Source organism: Motacilla alba, chromosome 28, assembly GCF_015832195.1.
Source record: "Motacilla alba alba isolate MOTALB_02 chromosome 28, Motacilla_alba_V1.0_pri, whole genome shotgun sequence".
NCBI classification, from domain to species: Eukaryota; Metazoa; Chordata; class Aves; order Passeriformes; family Motacillidae; genus Motacilla; species Motacilla alba.
In genome coordinates, this window is record NC_052043.1 from 4,044,624 (window position 1) to 4,067,106 (window position 22,483).

Below are 22,483 nucleotides of genomic sequence, written 5' to 3' on the forward strand. Positions count from 1 at the left end.
GCTCAGGCAGGCCTGTGGAAGGTGGTGACATCATGCTGCCGTTGCCCAGAGTCCCTGTTCAATCAGGAGCTAATTGGTTTGGAAAAAAAACCCTTGCAAACCCAAAGGGATTAAATGTATTTTGTGAAACTGCTGCCTTTATTTTTACCCAGCCTCTTTCATTCTTCGTCCTTGGGGGCCAGTTCTGCCCCCAAGGCAGATCTGCTAGCGAGATCCTTTTCCTGTAGCCAAAGAAAGCTCTGCATTTTTGTATCCTCTCTAAAAAACCCCAAACCTGGCCCTGCCTCCCCCCAAAAAAACCCCAAACCCCTCTGTCTTATGAGAATTGTAGAAACAGCTCTGTTTACACTGTCTGTTTCTGACTGTTAGGAGAAATTCTCTCATCCCTCTTAGACCTGAGAGGTTTTTGATTTTTTGTTTTCTGTCTCTTCACTTTTTGTTTGGTTCTTATGCATATCCATATTAGAGAGCCACTTTTGTACTGTCCTTGTAGCAGAGAACAAAAAGCTCCTCTGGAATGTCGGCATCCAGAGATGCTGTGATAAAACAAGGATTGAAAACAGTTCAGAGTCAAAAAGCAGCTGTTAATGTTCCTGGAGCTTCTGTCATTGTTAGAGTCCTGGAATGGTGTGGCTTGGGACAGACATTAAAAATCATCCAGCCACCCCCCACCATGGGCAGTGACACCTTCCTCAATGCCAGGGTGCTCCAGCCCCTCCAGCCTGGCTTTGGACACTTCCACAGATCCAGGGGCATCCTCCCTGATCTTCCACACCATCAGCTCCATGCAGGCTCTGGCATCCTCGCTGGAGTCGTGTCCTTCCACTGGGGACACAAACACAGTGGCAGTGACCCCTGGGCCTGGTCAGCTCAGCACAGGGAGCTCCCCAGGCAGAGCCAGCTGCTCCCTGGCCCCTGCAGCCCCAGGCACACCTGGGAGCACCCCGAGCCACAGCTGGGGGTTTAAAGAATTCCACAGAATCACAGAATGGTGTGTGGGTCATGGTTTGTTCAAGCTCATCCAGTGCCAGCCCTGCCATGGCAGGGACACCTTCCACTGTGCCAGGCTGCTCCAAGCCCTGTCCAGCCTGGCCTTGGGCACTGCCAGGGATCCAGGGGCCGCCCCAGCTGCTCTGGGCACCCTGTGCCAGGGCCTGCCCACCCTGCCAGGGAACAATTCCTGCCCAAGATCCCATCCATTGCTGCCCTCTGGCACTGGGAGCCATTCCCTGGGTGCTGTCCCTGCAGGCCTTGTCCCCAGTCCCTCTGCAGCTCTCCTGGAGCCCCTTCAGGCCCTGCCAGGGGCTCTGAGCTCTCCCTGGAGCCTTCTCTTCAGGCTGGATGTGGAAGAAAGGCCTTTAAAGGGACTTTTCTGGAAAGGGGGGTGTGGAAAAGGGAAATATTTTGAGTGTTCAGTGTTCTTGTCTTGGTGGTTGCTCTGAGTGGTTGAGCTCTGTTGCCTGTTGTAGGTTTTCCTTCGTACCAGCAGCTCTCAGTTTGTCAGTTCAGATCAGAGTGGTTTTCCTGCAGCTGCCATGAGAATCACTGAGCCTTGAGGAATATTGGAGGCTTTTGGTGAGCTTTAGGTGTTGGCATTGGGAAGTGAGAACCTAATCCACAGTTTCTCACTTGTCTTTCCTCCGTGGTGGCTTCATTGAATTTAGCAGATAATTCTGTTCACAGTCAGCTCCCCTTGGGCCTAATAGAGTGATTATTCTTTGGTGCCCTGAAGAATGTTTAATTTATAGAGCTTTTCCATCAGTCTTAAAAGCACTTTGTTAACAGATCTTTAGTCCTGGGAGTAGCTTTTACAATCTGGTTTAGTCTAGGCCAGAGAACATCACTGGTGGCTTTTGGTATCCTACATTTATTTACTCTGTGGTGCAGGAGTGTGGCTTTTGGTTGTGCCATTCAGTGTTGGGGTTTGATCAGAGCAGACCTTAAAGAGACCTCATTTTAAATTTTACTTGAATTGCTGGCAGTGAATGATTTTTTTCTCTTTCCAGAGCGAGGCTATGATCCCTACAACCCCGAGCTGCCCAGGCCCTCGCTGGAGGTGGAGGATGGCTTTCTGGCTGACATTACAGATGTCACACCTGGAATTCTGGAGCTGGAGCTGGTCAACAAGGCCATCGAGGCAGTGAAGAATGAAGTGGAGAGGGAGCAGAAGAAGTATGAGGAGCTGCTGGAAACCACAAAGGAGTTTGGTGCTTCAGAGGGCTCCTCACTCATTTCAAACACACCCGTGTCAGCTGCTGGGCCTCAGAATGATTCCTTTGCCTCCTTGGAGTATAATCCAGGGAGCTACAACTTCACTAATAACTCAGACTACAACCCCACTCCTCTGGCTGCTGCTGGCCGCTCCAGTAAATACACTTTGGATTGCTCCCGCTCCAAAGGCAGCTCACTGGAGTATGTCCCCAAGGCTGTGGTGCAGAATAAAAAATACAGCAGCACTGTCACTAACAACAAATACGTGATTGATGACTCCAAGCCTTCCACAGACTTGGAATATGACCCCCTTTCCAATTACTCTGCCCGGCTGTTGGGCAAAGCCACTACCAAGGGGTCCAAAAGGGAAAGGGCCTCTGATTACGAGGACTCCTACTCGCCATCGAGGAAGAAGCTCTGCGAGGATCCCAGTGATGACGAGGTGCTGGCCAGGTTCTCCTCCTCTGAAGATGAGGCTGAGGTGGAATATAAAACAGCTTCTGGTAGTTCACCCTCAAAAGCTGGATCTGAGAGTGAGTCGAACGAGTTCTCCAGCAAAGAGCAGAGCACAAGAGTGGATGGCTCTGCTTCCCAGGAGAGCAAAGAAGCAGCACAGCACAGGGAGGACCTTACAAATTCACAGAAAAACCTTGCCAAGAGCTCATCAGACAAGAACTCAAAGGCAGCGAAGTTGTGTCCTGGTAAGAGCAACAAGGAAATTGAAAATAAAAACAAAGACTCCAAAGACAAAACAAAAAAGAAGAAACCCGATGTTAGTAAAGCACCAGGCCTCAGTGAGGCTGGGAAGAAGGAGAAAAATAAAAATGCAGACAAAGACAAAGTGCTCAAGAAAGAAGAAAAATTAAAACCCAAGAATGAAGAGAAAAACTGCAAAGACAAAAGCGTCAAAGTGAAAACAGATGGGAACTTGAAGAAACCTGAAAAACAGAAGTCAGAAAAAGTGGATGGGTGTAAGAAAGAAAAATCCAAGTCCAGCAGCAGCAGTTCAGGGAAAAGCAAGAGCGAGGGTGTCACCAAGGGCACAGAGAAAGTGGGGAGCAGCAAGAAGGATCTGCTGAGCAAAACTGCTGATGTGAAAAATGGCAAGGAGAGCTCTGGTCGTAAAAACAAGGAGAAAGGGACCAAGGGCTCCCTGGAGCAAAAGAAGGACAAGGTCAGTTATGCAGGACAAGGAGACCCCAAGAAGGGTCGGAAGCAGCAGAGTTTGAGTCACGTGGACCTGTTTGGAGATGAAAGTGGAGATGAGGATGACAAAGGCCGGCCTTTGTCATTGCTTGATGTGAGCTCGGACTTGGATGGGGCTGACTCTGGCTCAGCCTCTGACAGTGACAGTGACAGAACGAAGAAAGCAAAGCGCTCAAAGTTGTCCAAGTCCTCATCATCTTCCTCGACATCTGATGACATTGATTATTCCATCCTTGAGAAAGATGTGGACTTCGAGTCAGATCCCATGGAGGAGTGTCTTAGGATCTTTAATGAATCTAAAGATGTGAAAACTGAAGACAAGGGAAGGCTGGGCAAACAGGTAATGCTGGATTGGGGTTGTTGGTTCTCTCCCCTCCAAAGGTGGAAGGATTCTGGTTTGGTTTAGTGGTGCTGCTTATCTCAAGTAGCGGAAGAGGGAGACTCCATGTGTTGGAAGAATCTCTTCCTTGTCGTGACTGAGTGCTTGGATGTGTTTGCACCTGAATTTACCTGCTGGATTGAAAGCTGCTGAGAAATGCAAGGGTTCTGTCCCCTTTAATGTGGGAGACTTTCAGGGTTATCAATTACTTCTGTCTCCATCTCGCCTGGGAACCTTTGGGGTGTGGATGGCTGGAGAAAAGGCTGCAGGGAGTGAGTTTGGGGGTTTCAAAGCCAATCTAAGATTGCCAGCCTGGGCACTGCCCTCTTGTTGCAGCAGTTTAGGGAACATGGGGGCAGGTAGAGCCTGGACAGGGTGTTGGTGCAAGTAAGTCCAGTACTTGTCAGACACTTTGGAGACTCCCCAAATTCATCTTTGCTATTCTAAATGCATACTACAGGTAGTTCCTCGGGATCTCTGAATACCTTGTGGGTGGTGCAAGCAAGAAATGGAGGGTAAAATTCCTTCCAGTGGTACCAGGGGCTTCAGACTAAGGAAGTAAAAAAGACAGTATTTACATAAAATGAAAATAGTTGAAGGGCACATAGTCTGTAGCAGGAGTTACTGATCAGTGAATTCAGAAAGTGCTGAACCAGGGGCTGCCACTCACAGCTAACAGTTAATTGTGGCCTGGAGGGACAAAGCTCAGCTGTCAGCAGCCACGTGTGGCTCCTTTGCATCCCTGTGCTGAGGTTTGGTTTCCTGCTCCTTGGGGAAGGAGGCTCGCTACAGGGCTCCTTCTTTGGGGCATGGGTGGCTGTGGGTGGGGTTGGTCATGGGGCAATTTTTTGTTTGTGGAATGGTTTCCTAGATGGAGCCATTGTGGTTTGACACTGGCCAAACACCAGGCACCCATGGAAGCCACCCCATGGATGCTACAGCTGTACAGAGGAGAGAAAAAGATTCAAACCAAGGGTGCACGAGTTGAGATAAAGACCAGAAAAGAATACTCCAAGGGCTCAACTTAGAGGTACAAAGTGAGTTTATTGCTAACAAAATCAGAGGAGTATAATGAGAAGTAAAATAAGCCCTTAAAACACCTTTTTTCCAGCCCAACCCCTCCCTCCTTCCCACCCACAGTGCAGGGAGAGAGGGCATGGGGGTTTGGTCAGTTCATCACTGAAATTTTCTTCCACTGCTCTGGGAGAGGGGTCCTTCCCCTGTGAGACTGTGGGGTCCTCCCCTGGGGAGATAGCTCTCCATGAACTCCAACGTGGGTCCAGTCTCACGAGCAGCAGCCCTGCCACACCTGCTGCAGTGGGAGTCCCTTCCATGGGCACACAGCCCCCCAAAACTGCTGCAATGGGAGTCCCTTCCATGGGCACACAGCCCCCCAAAACTGCTGCAGTGGGAGTCCCTTCCATGGGCACACAGCCCCCCAAAACTGCTGCAGTGGGAGTCCCTTCCACGGGCACACAGCCCCCCAAAACTGCTGCAATGGGAGTCCCTTCCATGGGCACACAGCCCCCCAAAACTGCTGCAGTGGGAGTCCCTGCCATGGGCACACAGCCCCCCAAAACTGCTGTGGCATGGATGCAGTCCTCAAGGACAGGCTGCTCCAGCCTGGCAGCAGGGCCTCCTCTCTCCACTGGGTCTCCCACTGGATCACAGCCTCCTCCAGGCATCCACCTGCTCCAGTGTGGGCACCTCTGCCACAGGCTGTGCATGGATCTCTGCATCCCCATGGATCCCCAGGGGCTGTGCATGGATCTCTGCATCCCCATGGACCCCCAGGGGCTGTGCATGGATCTCTGCATCCCCATGGACCCCCAGGGGCTGTGCGTGGATCTCTGCATCCCCATGGATCCCCAGGGGCTGTGCATGGATCTCTGCATCCCCATGGATCCCCAGGGGCTGTGGGTGGATCTCTGCATCCCCATGGATCCCCAGGGGCTGTGCGTGGATCTCTGCATCCCCATGGATCCCCACGGGCTGTGGGTGGATCTCTGCATCCCCATGGATCCCCAGGGGCTGTGGGTGGATCTCTGCATCCCCATGGATCCCCAGGGGCTGTGGGTGGATCTCTGCATCCCCATGGATCCCCACGGGCTGTGGGTGGATCTCTGCATCCCCCATGGATCCCCACAGGCTGTGGGATCTCTGCATCCCCCATGGATCCCCACGGGCTGTGGGATCTCTGCATCCCCCCATGGATCCCCAGGGGCTGTGGGTGGATCTCTGCATCCCCCCATGGATCCCCATGGGCTGTGGGTGGATCTCTGCATCCCCATGGATCCTCACAGGCTGCAGGGGCACAGCAGCTTCACCATGGTCATCACCTCGGCCTGCAGAGGAATCTCAGCTCTGGTGCCTGGAGCACCTTCTGCCCCTCCTCCTCCACTGACCTTGGTGTCTCCATGTTGTTTCCCTCACATGTTCTCACCCCCTCTTCTCTAGCTGGAATTAAAACTGCACGCCTCACTTTATTTTGATTTTCTTCTTAAATCTGTTATCACAGAGGTGTTACCATCTCCTCTCATTGGCCCAGCCTTGACCAGCAGCCTGTCCATCTTCAGAGCCTTCAGGGACTGGCTCTGCTGGACATGGTGGAAGCCTCCAGCAGCTCACAGAAGCCACCTCTGTGCATCCCCCACTACCAAACCCCAGGTTGTGCAAAACCAGCACAACCCCGTGTTGTTTGGGCTCAGTAATGTGTCAGGGCTTGCCATGGAGCTCAGGGAAAGATCCATCCCCCTGAGGGTGCTGGCACTGCCCAGGCTCCCCAGGGAATGGTCCCAAGGCTGCCAGAGCTCCAGGAGCTCTCAGGGGTGCTCAGGGTGCCATTGTTGGGGTGGCTGTGCAAGGTTGGACTGATGGTCCCCGTGATCCCTCCCAGCTCAGGATACTCCAGGATTCTGTGATTGCAGGAGCTGCCTGTGGACAGTGCAGTGCTTTTCTGCCTGGGAGAGTTGCTTTGTGAGAGTTTATTAGGGGTGTAAGTGAATTAACAGACTCTGGGGTTCGTGGGGAGCCAGGTGATTCAGGGTGAGGTGCTCATCCCTGTGGTGATGAACACAGGCTTGTCCCAAGTGGTGCCCGAGCTCATCCCTAAATCCAGCCTTGGCTCTCTTGCTGAATTTCAGAGATTGTCAGGCTCATGTCAGAGTTTTGCCAGGAGTTGTTTTGAGAAACTGAAAACAAGATTGTCTGGAGAGCAGCTGGAATTTTGAGAGATAAACTTGTGGAGTGTTTTGTATTAATTAACATCTGAGTCGAATTTCAAGCAGATTTCCAAGTGATTCTCCTTGTCCAGGAGCAGCTCTGAGGAGTCAGCTTGGAGTAGCTTTGGCTGGAGAGGTGCTTCTGCCTCCTGCTGAGTTTCTGCATGTGACCTGGACTGTGTCACCAGTCTTCCTGCAGTGACAGCTGTGGCTGAACCTGCAGAAAATGTTTCCCTAAATGTGGGGTGAGGGCACTGTGGTTTGGTGTCGAGCAGGTGACAGCACCTGCCCAGGGCAGAATGAGTCAGTCCCCAGCTTCTTCAAAAAACAACCCACCCCAAAGCCCCTGGACTCTGAGAATGCCATGGGGGGTGAGGTGTGTGAGTGGCTGGCAGGGGAGGGCTGTTCAAGGCTCCCGTGGCAGGTAAGGCTGATCCTGCCCCATGCCAGCTCATGGAGCTGCTGCTGGGGTGGGAACGTCCTGCTGCTGTTCCTTGGTGGCTCCTGGAAGGTTCTTGTCACTGGCCCAGCAGCTGGCCACGTGTTCTCACCTGCCCCCTGCAAGGTTAACCCAAAAGGAGACTTTCCACATCTCCCTCTTGTGAGGGATCTTCAAGTCTGTTCTCCTGTTTTGTTTTCCAGCCATCCAAAGAGGAAGCAAATGAAGAAAAGACAGAAGATAATTTAACTACCTTGTTTCCTGGCCAAAAAAGAAGGATCTCTCATCTTGTCAAACAAGGAAATGTAAGTGCAGATTTAGAAGCAGATTAGTTCAGGTTGTTCCAAGTGAGGATTTTCTGTCCTGACCCTGGAAAAGGCTGCACTCCCAGGGCCAGGCAGCAGCGTGAGAGCTGTTTGTGCTGGAATCACTCTATGGCAGTTTTGTTTCCTCTCTTTCCAATTTCTCAACAATCTGCCATGTTTGGGATCTGTTGAAAGTGGCAGCAAAACTCTCAGTAAACCTTCCTAAAACCAAAGGTAGGCTGGGAAGAGTGAATGGATTGTGCTCTTGGTAACCCTTTGGGATAGGTTGGGGTGTTCATTTTTCTCCAGAATAGCTTAATTTAGAGATTTCAATAAAAATTAACTGGGCACAAGGTCACTCTGTGTCTGCTGGTATTTTTCCGTGCCTTGTGGATCTAAAAGATACTACAGGAATTTGGTCAGATGTTTAAAACCATTATCTTACATCTTCTCTGAATCAAGATCTCAGCAGTATTTGTTTGAATACTCTTTTTTCCCAATTGTACAAATACAGAGAAGAATTAAAACAAAAAAAAAAAAAAAAAAAGCAAAGAAGAAGCAAAAAATCTGATTTTTTTATTCCTTTCTCCCTGGGATTTTAATTCATGTTTTCTCTGAGGGTTTAATGTGTTTCCCTCCAGGTGCTGATCACAGATTAGTTTTATGTTGCAGCAGGATAAGACTGGAGGCTTGTGCACTAATTTGAGCTGGGTAGTCCAAATTAATTGTTCTGCCTTTCCTCTCTGCCTAGGAAGGATTTTTTTCCTTTAATAATTTGAAGCCCTGGGGTCAATACAATGGGTTTTATTTAACTGCATATCTCCAGCCAGTTCATGTGGTTTGATAAGGGCCCGTTCTTCCAAAGTGAAGAGATAAGAGACTGAAGCAAATGGCTTGGAAATTCATTAACTCAAATATTTATTGCAAAGAGGCACCTTTTAGACATGTACAAACCTTTAAATATATTTTCTTAATGTGACAGCTGATCCCAAAATGCTTTCCAAAGATGGGAGCCCCAGCACAGCCTTTGCTTGGGCAAACAGAGCTGATCTGGTGTGCTCAGCTGCCAGGGCAGCTCCAGGACCTGCATTCCCTGCAGTATCTCAGCTCAGAGCAGCTCCCAGCTCTGCCCAGGAGGTGCTGGAACACCTCAGCTGCCACTTTTCACCTCAGAATGTGCTTTGCTGTGTCCCTCCAAGTGGAATATTTGCTCAGTCTTGCTCATGATTTATGGCTCAGGGACTGAGCAGAAGGGGAGGGAGCTGAGTTCGGGGTTGGTTGCCAGGGGAAATGGGGGCCAAAGGAATTGCAGGCGAGGCAGAAAATTAGTGGCCTGTGCCGCTTGGAAGTCTGTAATTATAATTTAATGTCTGACTGCACCCAGTTTGGTATCCAGAAGCTGCTGTCAGCATCAGAGGCCGGGAATGCAGGAGGTGCTGTCTTGCCCCCAGGTGTTACACTGGGCCACCCTCCTCCAGGGAGATTCCAGGAGGGAAGGCCTGTTCCTCACATTTCAAAGGCTGTTAAGTAGAGGGAGAAGTTTGTACTACTGCTGCTTCTCTTGCACTTCTGCTGCTAGGAAACTTCTCTCTTTGCTGACATAATTTCTGGCACTTTTCCTGCAAACCTAAATTTGGCCATCAAAGGGAACTCGTGTGGAACCTGTTTGTGCTGTAACGGCCGAGGCACCGAGGAGCGGGCAGGGACAGAGCCTGTTTGAAATTCAGAATATCAGTTTATGTAATGCTCTGATCCCAGGAATACTTCTCTCTGAGGCTTTTAAGCAGTTCCAGGGCTGCAGAGAGGTGGGAGCTGCTGTGGTGCAGAGGTGGAGGCAGGTGTCCTCGGGGACATTCAGTGTCATGTGGCAAAGAGGAGTGGAGAATTGGTGTCACGTTTTTATTGCAGGAGAAAGCAAAGAAGGCAGCAAAGGGCTAGGTCTGTGTGCGAGGGCAAGGCTGAGGGTGTCCATAGAGCCCAGGACTGGGCTGGGCACAGCCATGGGGAACATCATGCCACTAAAAGCAGCTCATGAATAGCACCTGCCCATTGAGGAACGTGCCAGTGAGCTGGGAGGCCTTCCCAGAGCGTGACTCATTAATGCCATGTTTGTTGAAGGATGACTCTTAATTATTTCATTCTGGAAGACACTTGGGATCTTGTCCTCTCAAAACCTTGTACTTGCTAACAGAGGGGTTGAGGAGAAGAGACCTTTCTGGGGTGAGTGGAAGGCAGGGGGTGTGGATGGAGCAGGGGAGCTGCTGGCCCTAAACGCTGTTTGTCTGTGCAGGCAGAGGCCCCGAGCAAGCCGGTCGTGCGGCCGTACCGTCCCCCCACGGCCCAGGAGGTGTGTTACCAGAGGATCCAGCTGGCTCAGCAGCAGGCAGCACAGCTGGTTGGGGCTGTTCAAAAGACCTCTCTCTGTTTGCCAGGAGAAAAGAGGAGGATTGCTCACGTGCCAAATGCAGCCCTCACCGCAGCAGCCAAGCAAAGTAAGCCAGCAGTGGGATTTGGGGTCGCTGTCCTGTCCTCCCCCTGGTCAAAGGCTCTACCGTGTGTTTACATTTCTCCTGAACACGTGTGAAACTGCCAGGGGATGTGTAGGACTGGCCGTGACTTGAATCTCTGCTGATAGGGTCCAGTGGAAAGTCTTTCCCTGAGAAATTCCACCCTGTTGTGAAAAGAACAGGTCAGATGTGTACAGCCTGATGCGTCTCGCCCGGCCTCCTTCACTTCAGCCTCTCCTTTTTCTGTTTCTTCCTTGGGTTGTGTTTGCTCTTCATTCCCTCTTCCATTGAAGCCTGGAGGTGGCAGGAGCAGGAGGGAAGTGCTAATGAAGGCTCATTGCTGTGCCTTTGTAGTGGAAGGACTCAGAGCTGACGTGTGGGGTGTCAGTGCCTCCAGCTGACAGAGTTACCTCTTTAAACTCTGCTGACTCAGTCACCCCAAAACAAACCCAAATGAGACACATTTCCTGGCAGAAGATTTCTTCATCCTTGCCTGCAAGGTGGTAAAATTGCCCAATTTGTATCCATTTGGAGACCTGGATTTGAGAAAATCACAGCTTGCAGTAGTGGCCTTTGATAGTGAGTTCATTCTGGCAGCCTGGAGCCCAGTGGCAGGATTTGCACCTGAGTGTTTTGTGTTCCCTGCAGGCCTTGCGAGCAGTAAGGTGACTGTTGGTGGCAGGAGTGTCACACCTTCCAATGACTCCGAAGCCCCCACCCCTCCTCTGAAGCCTTGCACCTTGGCTGGGATGGCTTCCAAGACCACCAGCACCATCGTGCCCAAAAGGGTAGCACATGTTCCCTCCTTACAGGTAAGGGGAATTTGAATTCTTTCCTGTCATTCCCCAGGGAGGGTGGAATGTTTGATCCTGCTGTTCCGAACTTAGCACTCCCTGAGAGTGGTGTTTTGATTATGTTGATTGAGTGGGTTTGTTTCTTCCTGTGGTTTTCCTAGATAGCATTGTATAAAAAATTAAACACTCAAGGGGTAGGAGCTTAAAAAGGTAGAAATACTTAAATGCTGCTCTGATCTCTGGGAATATTGATCACTTGTCTCCAATTTGAGCCTTCTCTTGTGCTGACTGGCCTGGGTGTGTTTGGGTCAGGGGCTTGGAACCTCCTGTGCTCAAAAGCCAGGGATGGATTCATGGCCTTCCCTGGCTCTGTGGGCCACACTGGTGCTTATAAATAATGTCTCTCTATGACCTAGATAGTAAAATGTGAGCACTGAACTTCATGCTGCTGCTGGTGTTTAAAGGAAAGACTGTTTTGTCTTTGTCAGTTGCTTTTGTTTGGTTTCTCTTTACCCCCTGGGATCTCTGCCCAGCCTTTGCTATGAGTTCCTAAGCAAAGTGACAGCACACAGGGAATGGCTCCCACTGCCAGAGAGCAGGGTTAGATGGGATCTTGGGCAGGAATTCTTGGCTGTGGGGGTGGGCAGGCCCTGGCACAGGGTGCCCAGAGCAGCTGGGGCTGCCCCTGGATCCCTGGCAGTGCCCAAGGCCAGGCTGGACAGGGCTTGGAGCAGCCTGGGACAGTGGAAGGTGTCCCTGCCATGGCAGGGGTTGGAATGGGATGATTTTTAGAGCCCCTTCCCACCCGAAGCATTCTGGGATTCTGTTAAGTCCCTCCTTTCCACGAGCACTGGGAAGCTGTTACTTGCCAAGACAACTGAGAGCAGAATTCCTCCTGGAGCAGCCCGGGGATGGCATAAGGAGCTGCTTGCTGAGTGGATGGCAGAACTGGTTAGTGCCAGGACTTGATTAAAATCCCTTTATTGATGATGGTTTGTGTCAAGATCTGTCATAACTTGCTCGGATTATTTCTAGAAGAGTGAAAAGTAATTTTTTTCCTTTTCCACCCAAACTGCCACCATAGTAACGTAGAACTTGAAGCTGATTAAAAACAAGAGAAATAACTGAAAGGATAAAATATTTAGCAGAGTTATAGAGGTGTTTAAGGGTATAATATTAGAGGTTGAGAATTTATGTATTTAATGAAAAAGACCTAATCTCCTTGAACAGAGTATTAAGGTGAGAGTCTCCTGGGGAAAATGAGCACTTCTCCCATTGAGGTAGGACCAGTTGCTCCCCTTGGAACAAGTTCACATCTTCCACAGAGCTGTTTTTATTCCAGATTGCAACAGATGGTTTGGTTTATGGATATCTCTTGGGTGGGATGGAGAACAACTGACAAAACAATTGGGTGTATTTGAGATGAATGAACATTTTCCTCTCTGAAAAAGAGGCAAATATCTGTGATGTGGGGGATAAACTGGTGTGAAATGGAAAGCTGCAGTGGTTGGTCATAGCTCAGTCCAACATGCAGCTTTTGAAGAACATGCCATTAAACTGAAGGGGTAAATCCTTTTAGGAACCTGATGATTGGCTTTAAAAATGGATGAAAACCCCCAATGCAGTCAATTTGCAGGAATGCCCCAGGAATTGGAGGGTGGAATAAGTGACAGCCAGCCTGGCAGGAGAGGCCTCCTGTTCTCTCTTCAGAGCCAGAGACCAAAACCTGTCTGTGGTGCCCATAACTGGTGGTGTGTGTTCATGGCTCCAGTGGTGCTTGGTGCCATCCTAACCTTGGAGCTCTGACTGGAAATGTCAGCATGCCCTGCTCTGGAATGCTGTGTGTGACTAATGCCCCTGGAGTCCTTGGCTCCTGGCTGACTTCAGAGTGAAAAACAGCTGTTTTCTAAAGGACTTAGAGCTCTGAAGGTGGTGAAGCCTCAAGTGGTATTTTTAGTACCAAAAGTGCTGCGTGTTAAGTTTGGCTTTGGGCAGGTTTTCAAAAAGGAAGTCACCCCATGATTAATAACAGGAAGTGGGAGAGCCTCAGAGCAACCTCCTGGAGCCTGACCAGCCTCTTTCTCTCTCTGTCTCACCTCCAGAGCACCACTTTACAGAGGCCTGTTATTCCCACAGAATTTGGTGCTAAAGTCCCAACCAACATCCGTCAGAGGTATCTCAATCTCTTCATTGATGAGTGCCTGAAATTCTGCTCCTCCTCCCAGGAAGCCTTCGACAAGGTCTGTACAGCTCCCTGCTTCTCAGGAATAACGTTTGCAGCAGGGAATGTCATCCTCTGCCTTGGCCAAAACCTTCTAAAATGGTTGCAAATCCAGCAAACAGAATTGCATCCATGCTTGCAGAAGCTTGGGGTGGGAGCTCGATGATATTAAGGTCCCCTCCAAGCCAGACCATTCCCTGATTCCCTGAAGATTCCCTTATCCACAGCTGAGGAAACTGGCATTCAATGTTACCAGACTGGGCAACAGCAAGTGTCATTCCAGTGGGGGCTTCCAGTAGGAAATCCCATCTTTCCCTTCATTTGGAAAGCTTGCCTGAGCCCTTTAAGAACCCCAGGAGAGGAGTGCAGAGGAACCTGCATTGTGAGCAAAGACCCTCTGCTCTGGTGCAGGCAGAAACACCTCCTGGAATCAAAGTGGTGAGCACAGGGAAGTGTTTGGGATAGATGTGTTTGGGAATTGGGTCCTTGCTGCTTCTGAAGTGAAGGAGACTTTTAAGGAACCCTTCTAGCAGTAGGGGCAGTGTGGTAGGCTTTCCAAAAGCAGAGTGGAGAGAGTAATACATTTTCTTGGTAAAGCTTGGCCATGAGTTGGGTAAATGTGGGACATTGTGTGGCGTGTTCCAAAACAAAGGAGACACCACGAGGATTTCTTTTGTGGGCCACCTTCCCAAGGAGTCACCGTTTGCCAAACCTCCTTTCCTTACCAGTTAAGATCTTGCACTGCACCAAAGTGGGGAAAGCTGCCTTGCCCAGGCACTTCCAAGAACAAGAATCAAGAATTACTTGATGAAAACATGGCAAATTTAGCTATTCCTGGGAGCAAGAGCAGCTCTGGAATACTTAAGCCAAGATGGCAGCAGACATTATACTGGGGGAAAGAGAAGGGATAATACCAATTTAAAATATGTTAAAGTTTGAAATTTTTTTTTTGCTAAGTAGGAGTTTTATTAATCTCTTCAGGAAACTTTCACATGAAAGTGCTTTTTCCAGCACTTTGCTTAAAATAAAATTACTTTTTTTTCTCTTACTTACCTGAACAAGTACATCTTGGTGTCATATTCTGCTTTATTACTCAATTCCTTCTCATCCTACTGATGTCTTGTGAAGGCTGAGCTAGAACAGAGACTTGATGGAGTTAAAGAATAAAGCAGGGATTTATTAGGAGGCCTCAATGGTGGATCCAGCACAAGAGCCCAGCCAGGGCTGCACCCCAGGTGAACCCAAAATGGTCACAAAATGCACAACTGGCCACGGGGTCTCTCCCTTGGATCAGTTCTGCTCCATTTGCATCTTGCAGTTCATTGTCCAATTCCAGCTTTGGCCCATGCAGTCCCATCCTTGTTTTTCTCTCTTCATTCCACGTTGTTTGTGCTCTTGGGCTGAGATTTGGATCATTTGTCCTTGGTCCCCAGCTGGAGCAGGAATTGTTTTGTGTCCCTGCCCTGTGCAGAGAGCTCAGCATCCCCTCATGTGAGGCCCAGACTAAAGCAGCACAGAATGTGAAACATAGAAAAGCTCAAACCTGAGGCATCACTACTTGGAGTCTGTATTTAAGAGCCAAACATTTCTTTTCTCCCAAAGCCATGGAAGCTGTGGCTGCCCCATCCCTGGAAGTGTTTAAGGCTAGGTCGGATGGGGCTTGGAACAACCTGCGATAGTGGAAGGTGGAAGAAAAGTTATCTTTGAGGTTCCTTCCAACCCAAACCATTCTGGGGTTCTGTGAGCAGTGGAAGAGAGTGTGTGGTGATGACTTGTGCTGTTCCAGGCCCTGGCAGAGGAGAAGGTGGCCTACGAGCGCAGCACCAGTCGCAACATCTACCTGAACGTGGCCGTGAACACCCTGAAGAAGCTCCGCAGCCTCGTGCCCAACTCCCCAGCCAGCACCAACAGTAGGTACCTTGCAGCTGAACAGCTGGAGCCCTGCTGGGATTACAAACCACAGAGAGAAACTTGTTTGAAAAGCCAGAACCCATTTCTCAGCAGCATTATGCTGAAAGGCAAACATCTCCAGTTTAGCTTTTTATAGCCTGGCGAGCCTTAATGGGCCTTCAAGAGGCAGGTCCTGCAATGCTTTGTTGGCTTTCTCAGCCTAAATGGAGATAATGCCACATGGGTGGTTTTTTTTTAGCACAAGTTCTTTCAAATGAAAAGCCCTGCTAATGGAGTAACTTTCACATGATGCCTTCAAAGTGATAGACTCGTCCATCACCACAGAAATCTGTTACACACATTAAGCTTCAAGAGAGAAACGAAGAGGGTTAAGACATTTCATTATTGGCTCTCGAGAGGGTACATTAAACAATCAATTTGTGCTGTTCTTGTGAAATTTTTTTTCTCTGGTCTCTTCCTCTTTCTCCCCTCTGTCTTCATTACATTCCTGGCCATTAGGCAGAGCAGCTGAACTTGGAGGCTGGCCTTTAGGAGAGGGCTGCCAGTTAATGATTAGTAAAAAGCCCCTCTCTGCCATTGTCTGATGTGTTGAGCATATTCTGGAGCTCTGAAGCTCCTTTCTGAAAGAAGCCCAAGGATCCTGCGTGGGAGGTTGGTCTGCAGGGCCCCGGAATCAAAGCTGCTTCCTGGGGGTGGGTGACACCCTCCCACAGCACATGAAGGGGTCAAGTCGTTTCTGTGCTGGCTCCTCTGTTTTGGTCAGGTGGAGGGCTTGCAGTGCAGAGTGAGCAGAGAGAGCTACAAGTTTCTAGCAGAACTGGAAAAGTGTCTTTGCTGCCCTTAAAATTGCTGTGGGCTGACAGTGTGAACAGAATACTCTCTGTGGTGCTGGAATGGAAATGCTGGGCCGGCAAGTGGCACAAAGAATCCATTTCTGGAGCAGAGCAAGAGTTAAAGAGAATAAACACAGTCCTCCTCTTGCCCACGTGTAGTGTCCCAAACTAGGACTGAAGTCACCCTCTGGGTACCTGACCTCTGTCCCCCTGTGCTGTTCCCTTCTCCTTGCAGAGACGAGTAACAAGAAGGTGGTGTCCCACGAGGCTGTGCTGGGAGGGAAGCTTGCTGCCAAGACCAGCTTCACTCTGAACCGCTCGGGGAGCCTGAGAGCCGAGGATCTGACAGGTCAGACCCTGCTCCTGCTGGGCTGTCACTTGAGAGGGGGAGCTCAGGTGGGACACTGATTGGGGGGTGCAGGATCACACTGGTGCATTCACCTCGAGTTGTGGGGGCACTTTAGCCACCACACTGTCAGAAGGATCCAAAGCTGTTGGAGAGTGCCCAAAGGAGGGACACGGAGCTGGGGAAGGGGCTGAGGAGCAGCTGAGGGCACTCGGCTCGTTCAGCTGGAGCACAGGAGACTGAGGGGAGGCTCCTCGGGGCTGCAGCTCCTCCCCAGGGCAGGCACAGGGCCAGGGGCTGAGCTCTGCTCTGGGACAGGGACAGGAGGCCAGCGAGGGCTGCAGCTGTGCCAGGGCTTGCCATGGAGCTCAGGGAAAGGTTCTTCCCCCCGAGGCTGCTGGGCACTGCCCAGGCTCCCCAGGGAATGCTCCCGGCCCCAAGGCTGCCAGAGCTCCAGGAGCGTTTGGACAGCGCTGCCAGGGGGGCTCAGGGTGGGGTTGTTGGGGTGCCTGTGCAGGGACAGGGGCTGTACTGATGATCTCTATGGGCCCCTTCCAGCTCAGGATCTTATGACCTGAAGTGCTGGGATTTCTCTGTTCTCTGGCTGCATCACAGGGCTGCAGAGTCCCTTGGGGGATGGTGACACCACTGACCAGTGCCCTCCTTTCATCCTCGCTGGGGCTCTGAGGTCGCTGCTGCAGCCTGGCTGGCTTTGATGGAGCATCAATAACCATTCAGAGCTGCCTCTTGTGCTTTGGGCATTATTTTACTTCAACTTTCTTGCCCTGAAGCAGTTCTTTACAATGTGCCTGTCTGATTAAAAGGTGAACTTAAAAATCTCCATCTCTGCAGGGCTCAGTTTCACTTTCACCAATGTCACAGTAAGGTCGTATCGTAGCCAAAGGGTTGTGCCACGAGCATTTTTCATGTGGGCTCAAATCAGTTATGGGTATTTTGGTTGCCAAGAGATGTAGGCAAATTGTGGAGGAGATCAGAGAAGAGCCAGGGAGGCCATGGAGCAGAAGGAATTGACATTGAGAACGCTTAAAAGGGCCAATATAGCTCAGCTAAGCAACATCAAAGGGCACCCAGGAATATTGGAAGGGTTTAATGCAGCAGCCAAAGGAGATATTGAGCAGAGTGCAAGAAGTTATAATTATTCTGTGAAATGAAACAAGCAGCCTGAAATCAGTAGCAGGAATAAACTTCTGATAATGAAGTTTTTAGGGAGCTGTGGGTAGCCTTTGAGGGGAATTTGGGGGCTGTGTTACCAATTATCAGCTGTTGCATTTAAACATTAAAAGGGGAGAAGTCTCACATTTAGTGACAGCACCCAGGGAATGGCTCCCAGTGCCAGAGGGCAGGGCTGGATGGGATCTTGGGAATCAGGAATTGTTCCCTGGCAGGGTGGGCAGGCCCTGGCACAGGGTGCCCAGAGCAGCTGGGGCTGCCCCTGGATCCCTGGCAGTGCCCAAGGCCAGGCTGGACAGGGCTTGGAGCAGCCTGGGACAGTGGGAGGTGTCCCTGCCATGGCAGGGGGTGGAATGGGATGATCTCCAAGGTCCCTTCCAACCCAAATTGGGTTGGTTCTATCAGTAAGAGCAAGGCTGAAGATGGGCCTTTTGGAGGAATTCTGTTCTAGCTGTGCTTTCCTGACTTAATGCTCCTTGTTCAAGTAGTTTAAAAACCAACTTGTACAATAATGGCCAGGTTTTAAAAACAACCACCCAACACCTACTCCCCTGTCCCTCCTGAGCTGAGGCAGTAGAAGCAAGTTCAGAATAGTGGGGGAAGTTCAGTTTATGAAGGCAGGGGACTTGGTAAAGGCAGAGAAACGGGCGGTGCTTGGTGCTGAGAGCTGAGCTCTGTGTTTGTGTGCAGGAGCTGCCCTGTACCGGCGCCTCAAGGAGTACCTGATGACTGAGGAGCAGCTCAAGGAGAACGGGTACCCAATGCCTCACCCTGAGAAGGCTGGACGGGCTGTGCTCTTCACTGCAGAGGAGAAGAAAGCGATTGACTGTAAGCTCTGCTGGCTCCTGCCTCCTGCAGGGTTTGCTGGACACAGCAGGAGCTGCCCCTTGGTCCTATTGGGATGGGGAGTGTGGCTGCAGAGCTCTGGAGAGTTTCCTCAGCTTTCACATCCCGAGAATGCTATTTTTGACCCAGAGTTTATAGCCTGTGAGGCTGAGGGAGGTTTCTAATTTCTAATTCCCAGGTAACAAGTGACAGGATGAAAGGAAACGGCCTCAAGTCGCACCAGGGGAGGTTTAGATTGGATATAAGGGAAAATTTATTTGTGGAAAAGGTTGTGAAGCATTGAACAGGCTGCCCAGGGCAGTGGTGGAGTCATCACCCTGCAAATGTTGAAAAAACGTGTGAATGTGGTACCTGGGGATATGGTTTGGTGGTGACCATGGTGGTGCTGCTGATGGTTGGATTTGATCTTAAAGGTCTTTTCCAACCTCAGCAATTCCAGGATTCTGCGCTGCTGAAGAGCAGCAATTGAACAGGTTGGAAAGAGGCTCCTGTTCTGCACTTGGTGACCCTCCCCTCTCCCAGGGGAAGGATTTTTTTCTGTCTCTGTCTGTGTGAGCTGCTGTTATGGTGGGATAAGGACTGACACTGGGCCAGGCTGGCTTTGCAGTAGGTCCTGCTGTGCTGCTCTGCATTGCAGAGTTTTCTGTTTGATCTCATGACACTGCTGGGCCCCAGTGCCCTTTGTGCAGCTGGACAAAATGATCATAAAATCACAAAATAGTTGGGATTGGAAAGGACTTTAAAGCCCATCTCATTCCATCCCCTGGAACACCTTCCACCAGACAGGTGGTGGAAGGTTTGGGTTGCTCCAAACCACATCCAACCTGGCCTTGAACCCACAGGTTGGGCCAACCCACACGATGGGGTCTTCCTCTGAATTTTCTGAACTCATGGCAAGATTTCTGCTCCTCAGCCCCTGCCTAAAGCAGGCTGTGCTGCAGCAGGGACAAAATCCAGACTGGTGATTTCTGTTGAGGTGCTTTGCCACGCTCCCCTGAGCATCTGTGTGGAGAGACCTCACTAAAGTGTGTTAAGTGCTCATCCATGTTAACACCTTGTGCCTACATTTGTCCTGTGGTTGCTGAAGCAACCTGGGCCAAAGCTCTCTTGCATTAACACTGTCAAGTGCTGTATTTGTGAGAGCCCTTTTTTTCCCAGGAACCAGCCAGCTTCTTTATATGAACCTGAGCTCATGTTCCTGGTTTTGTTCTGTTGTTTTCTGCAGATGCTGCAGGATCTTTGAATTTCTCCTTGTTTAACTAACGCTGTTGCTGCCACTGTGACCAGTTGGGCAGAGCTGGGAATGTGCTACCAGCTTTAATGCTCACACAAAAATGGAATTTTGGTGGAATCATGGAATTGCATGGAGATCAGAAGAATGATAGCTCCTTCACAGTGGCTTTTTGCATCTCCCTTCCCCAAATTTTGGGCAGTAAAAGCAGAGGTGGTTTGGGAGCAGTTGCAGACTGCCAGGACCTGCCCTAGGTGCTCCTTCATACAGCTGCTGGAAGATCCTGACAGAAAAGCTGTGCCCTAGAAGAGCTAAAATGTCATTTGGAAGTGACAAGGCACAGATCCCCTGGAAACCAGGCTTCATTAGCTCTGGTGTCCAAAGAATGACTTATTTATCCTGTTCCTTAAAATAACTGTGTTAGGCTCCAACGTAATTCGCTGTGCATGGAGAAACAATGCAGCAAACCTTGATGGATCTGGGGGCAGCTTGTGTGGACCAAAGCCACTGGAGAGTCTTTGTGTTTGCCTCTGGGAAGTGGTTGGGGGTGAGATTTCAGAGGGATTGCTGTGCCTTTATAGGAGTTTGCAACAACATTTGGAATCCTTTTTAACAGAACACGTCATCGAACAGTATTTGGGGCTCGAGCGATTGTGATTTACTTTGCTCTGACCAGGTTAAGCAGGTGAGGGGTCGGAAGGGCTGCTCCCAGTGACCTGGCTGTTGTTTCTCTCCTGTCCCCAAGCCTCGTGCAGGATCTGCTGTCGCTGTGGCACCGAGTACATGGTCTCAGCCTCGGGGAGCTGCATCCGCAAGGAGGAGTGCGTCCATCACTGGGGGCGGCTGCGCAAGCAGAGAGGTACAGCCCTGCCGGGGCTTCTGGCCCTGCTGCCTGTGCTCCAGCTCCAAACACGGGGTCTTCCTCAGCTTTGAGCTTGCTTTTGGGGCTTGTCACGCTCCCAGGTGGTGGCATTTCCTGTGCCTGTGACTGCAATGACCTCGCTAAGAGCTGCTGGGCTTGGCTGTCCTCAGAATGTGACACTGGGGCTGCAGCAGGGGGGTTTCATCTTTGTTCACAAAAGTAAAGGAAAAAACCTTCCTGTGCTTTTTGAAAGGAATGAGCCCTTTAAAAGGCTGACTGGGAGCACTAGAGGTCTGTCACTCCCAGGAGAGTTCACTGATCTTGGCTGAATTCATTTGCAGCAAGGCACTAACCTAGTTTGAGCTCTGCTCTGGTTTTCCATCAGAGCATCTGAGTGGCTTCTGGAGTTTGTCTGGCTGAGTACCAGAGACTTAAGCTCTTTAGATTGCTGCCTGTGAATGCACAGTTATTTTTCCCCTGTGTTTGACACATTATTGTCATGCTTATCCAGGGGATCTGCAGTGAAAGTTGAAGTTCAGGTCTCTTGTTAACAAGAGCCTTCTCCTTGACCCTTTATCTCTTACTCTTTCAGTGCCAGGTGGGTGGGAAACTCACTACAGCTGCTGCTCCGGAGCTGTGGGGTCACCAGGCTGCCAGGTTGCTAAAGTAAGTGATGGAACAACACTTCTTTATTCTCAGTGACATTTGTGCTCTGCTCACAGTGGCGGTGGCTGAGAAATCCTTCCTTAAGCCTTTAGAAGAGCAGTGGCTTCCCTTAAGGGGATAAAACAAGTACAACTCAATTTTTTTTTGCTCTGCAGTGGTAGGAAAATCCAGTATTTGCCACTCTGCTGTCTGGAGCGAGCTGGGTTCATTTATCCTGGGCTGCCCAGCTCTTCTGCTTGAGGGACATAAAAAAGCTCATGTTCTTCAGTGAATCATAGAAGAAATGAGACAGAAGGGATTTCCTTTTACAGAGCAGTCTCAGGGCCTTGGCAACAGCAGTGTGCCAAACCCTTTTTCCCAACTTTTCCTTTCCAGATTCCCATGCTAAGGTAACTTTGTCCTGGAGGACAAATCTTTTCTGACAAGTTTTCTTGGTTGTAATGAGGGGAGGAGCCTTCCCAAGGAGCCTGTTGTAACTCCAGAATATCACAAAACTTCTTTTGAGGGAGCCCAGCTGTAGAAAAAAGAATAAAGAACTTTCTCAGATGTGGAGTTTGATGGAGCAGAGCAGTGTCTGGGTACCTTTGCACAGGTGATTTTTCTTTCCCTTAGGCAGCAGGAGAGTTGGTGTGCCAGCCCAGCATCCCCAGTCTGTCTTGTGCCTTTCTCTCAGGTCTCTGGGCATGTTCCTTGTCACTTGTTTTAGTGGCATTTTTATATTTGGCAGCTGCCACACAGGGGAGACCAAAAGGCTAGAGGCAGAAGGTGATTCTGAGCAAAATTCAAGGTTTGTTACAATTTATTTGTTTACACCATAAAAGCCTGCCCTGCACAGTTGGATTGGATAGGATCAGGTTATTACTTTTCTTTCTTTTCCATATGAGTTTAGGATTTTTTTTTAAATCAGCTGCTCTGGGCACCCTGTGCCAGGGCCTGCCCACCCTGCCAGGGAACAATTCCTGATTCCCAAGATCCCATCCAGCCCTGCCCTCTGGCACTGGGAGCCATTCCCTGGGTCCTGTCCCTCCATTCCAGTATAAAAAGTCCCTCTCCCTCCTTTTTATAAGCCCCCAGTTTTCACAGCACTCTTTGGTAGATTCAAGGTTGAATCCACAGCCTCAGAGAAATTTTTGGATATTGGGGGGCACAGAATCCTTCTGTGTTGAAGAAGGGCTTTGAAAGCAGAAAATGTTTGTAATGAGACACCATTCTCAGGAACTGGAGCAGCAAGCTGGTTAGAAAAGCTTGTGTGTGTCCAAGCACACAAGGGGAACCCTTGCTTAAACCTTTAGAAGAACAGTGGCTTTCCTTGAG

General features: G+C 50.1%; 1 protein-coding gene across 2 annotated transcripts in view; it reads left to right on the forward strand.

Moving 5' to 3' along the window:
- REXO1 (RNA exonuclease 1 homolog) overlaps window positions 1–22,483 on the forward strand; it is a 45,863-nt gene that overhangs the window by 13,541 nt on the left and 9,839 nt on the right. For both annotated transcript variants that reach the window (XM_038163863.1, XM_038163862.1), the window contains exons 2-11: window positions 2,007–3,757; window positions 7,660–7,761; window positions 10,052–10,253; window positions 10,917–11,080; window positions 13,165–13,302; window positions 15,070–15,193; window positions 16,263–16,376; window positions 18,255–18,392; window positions 20,387–20,500; window positions 21,096–21,169. In XM_038163863.1, the coding sequence (XP_038019791.1) occupies window positions 2,007–3,757; window positions 7,660–7,761; window positions 10,052–10,253; window positions 10,917–11,080; window positions 13,165–13,302; window positions 15,070–15,193; window positions 16,263–16,376; window positions 18,255–18,392; window positions 20,387–20,500; window positions 21,096–21,169 (2,921 nt within the window). The remainder of the gene's footprint in view (window positions 1–2,006; window positions 3,758–7,659; window positions 7,762–10,051; window positions 10,254–10,916; window positions 11,081–13,164; window positions 13,303–15,069; window positions 15,194–16,262; window positions 16,377–18,254; window positions 18,393–20,386; window positions 20,501–21,095; window positions 21,170–22,483) is intronic.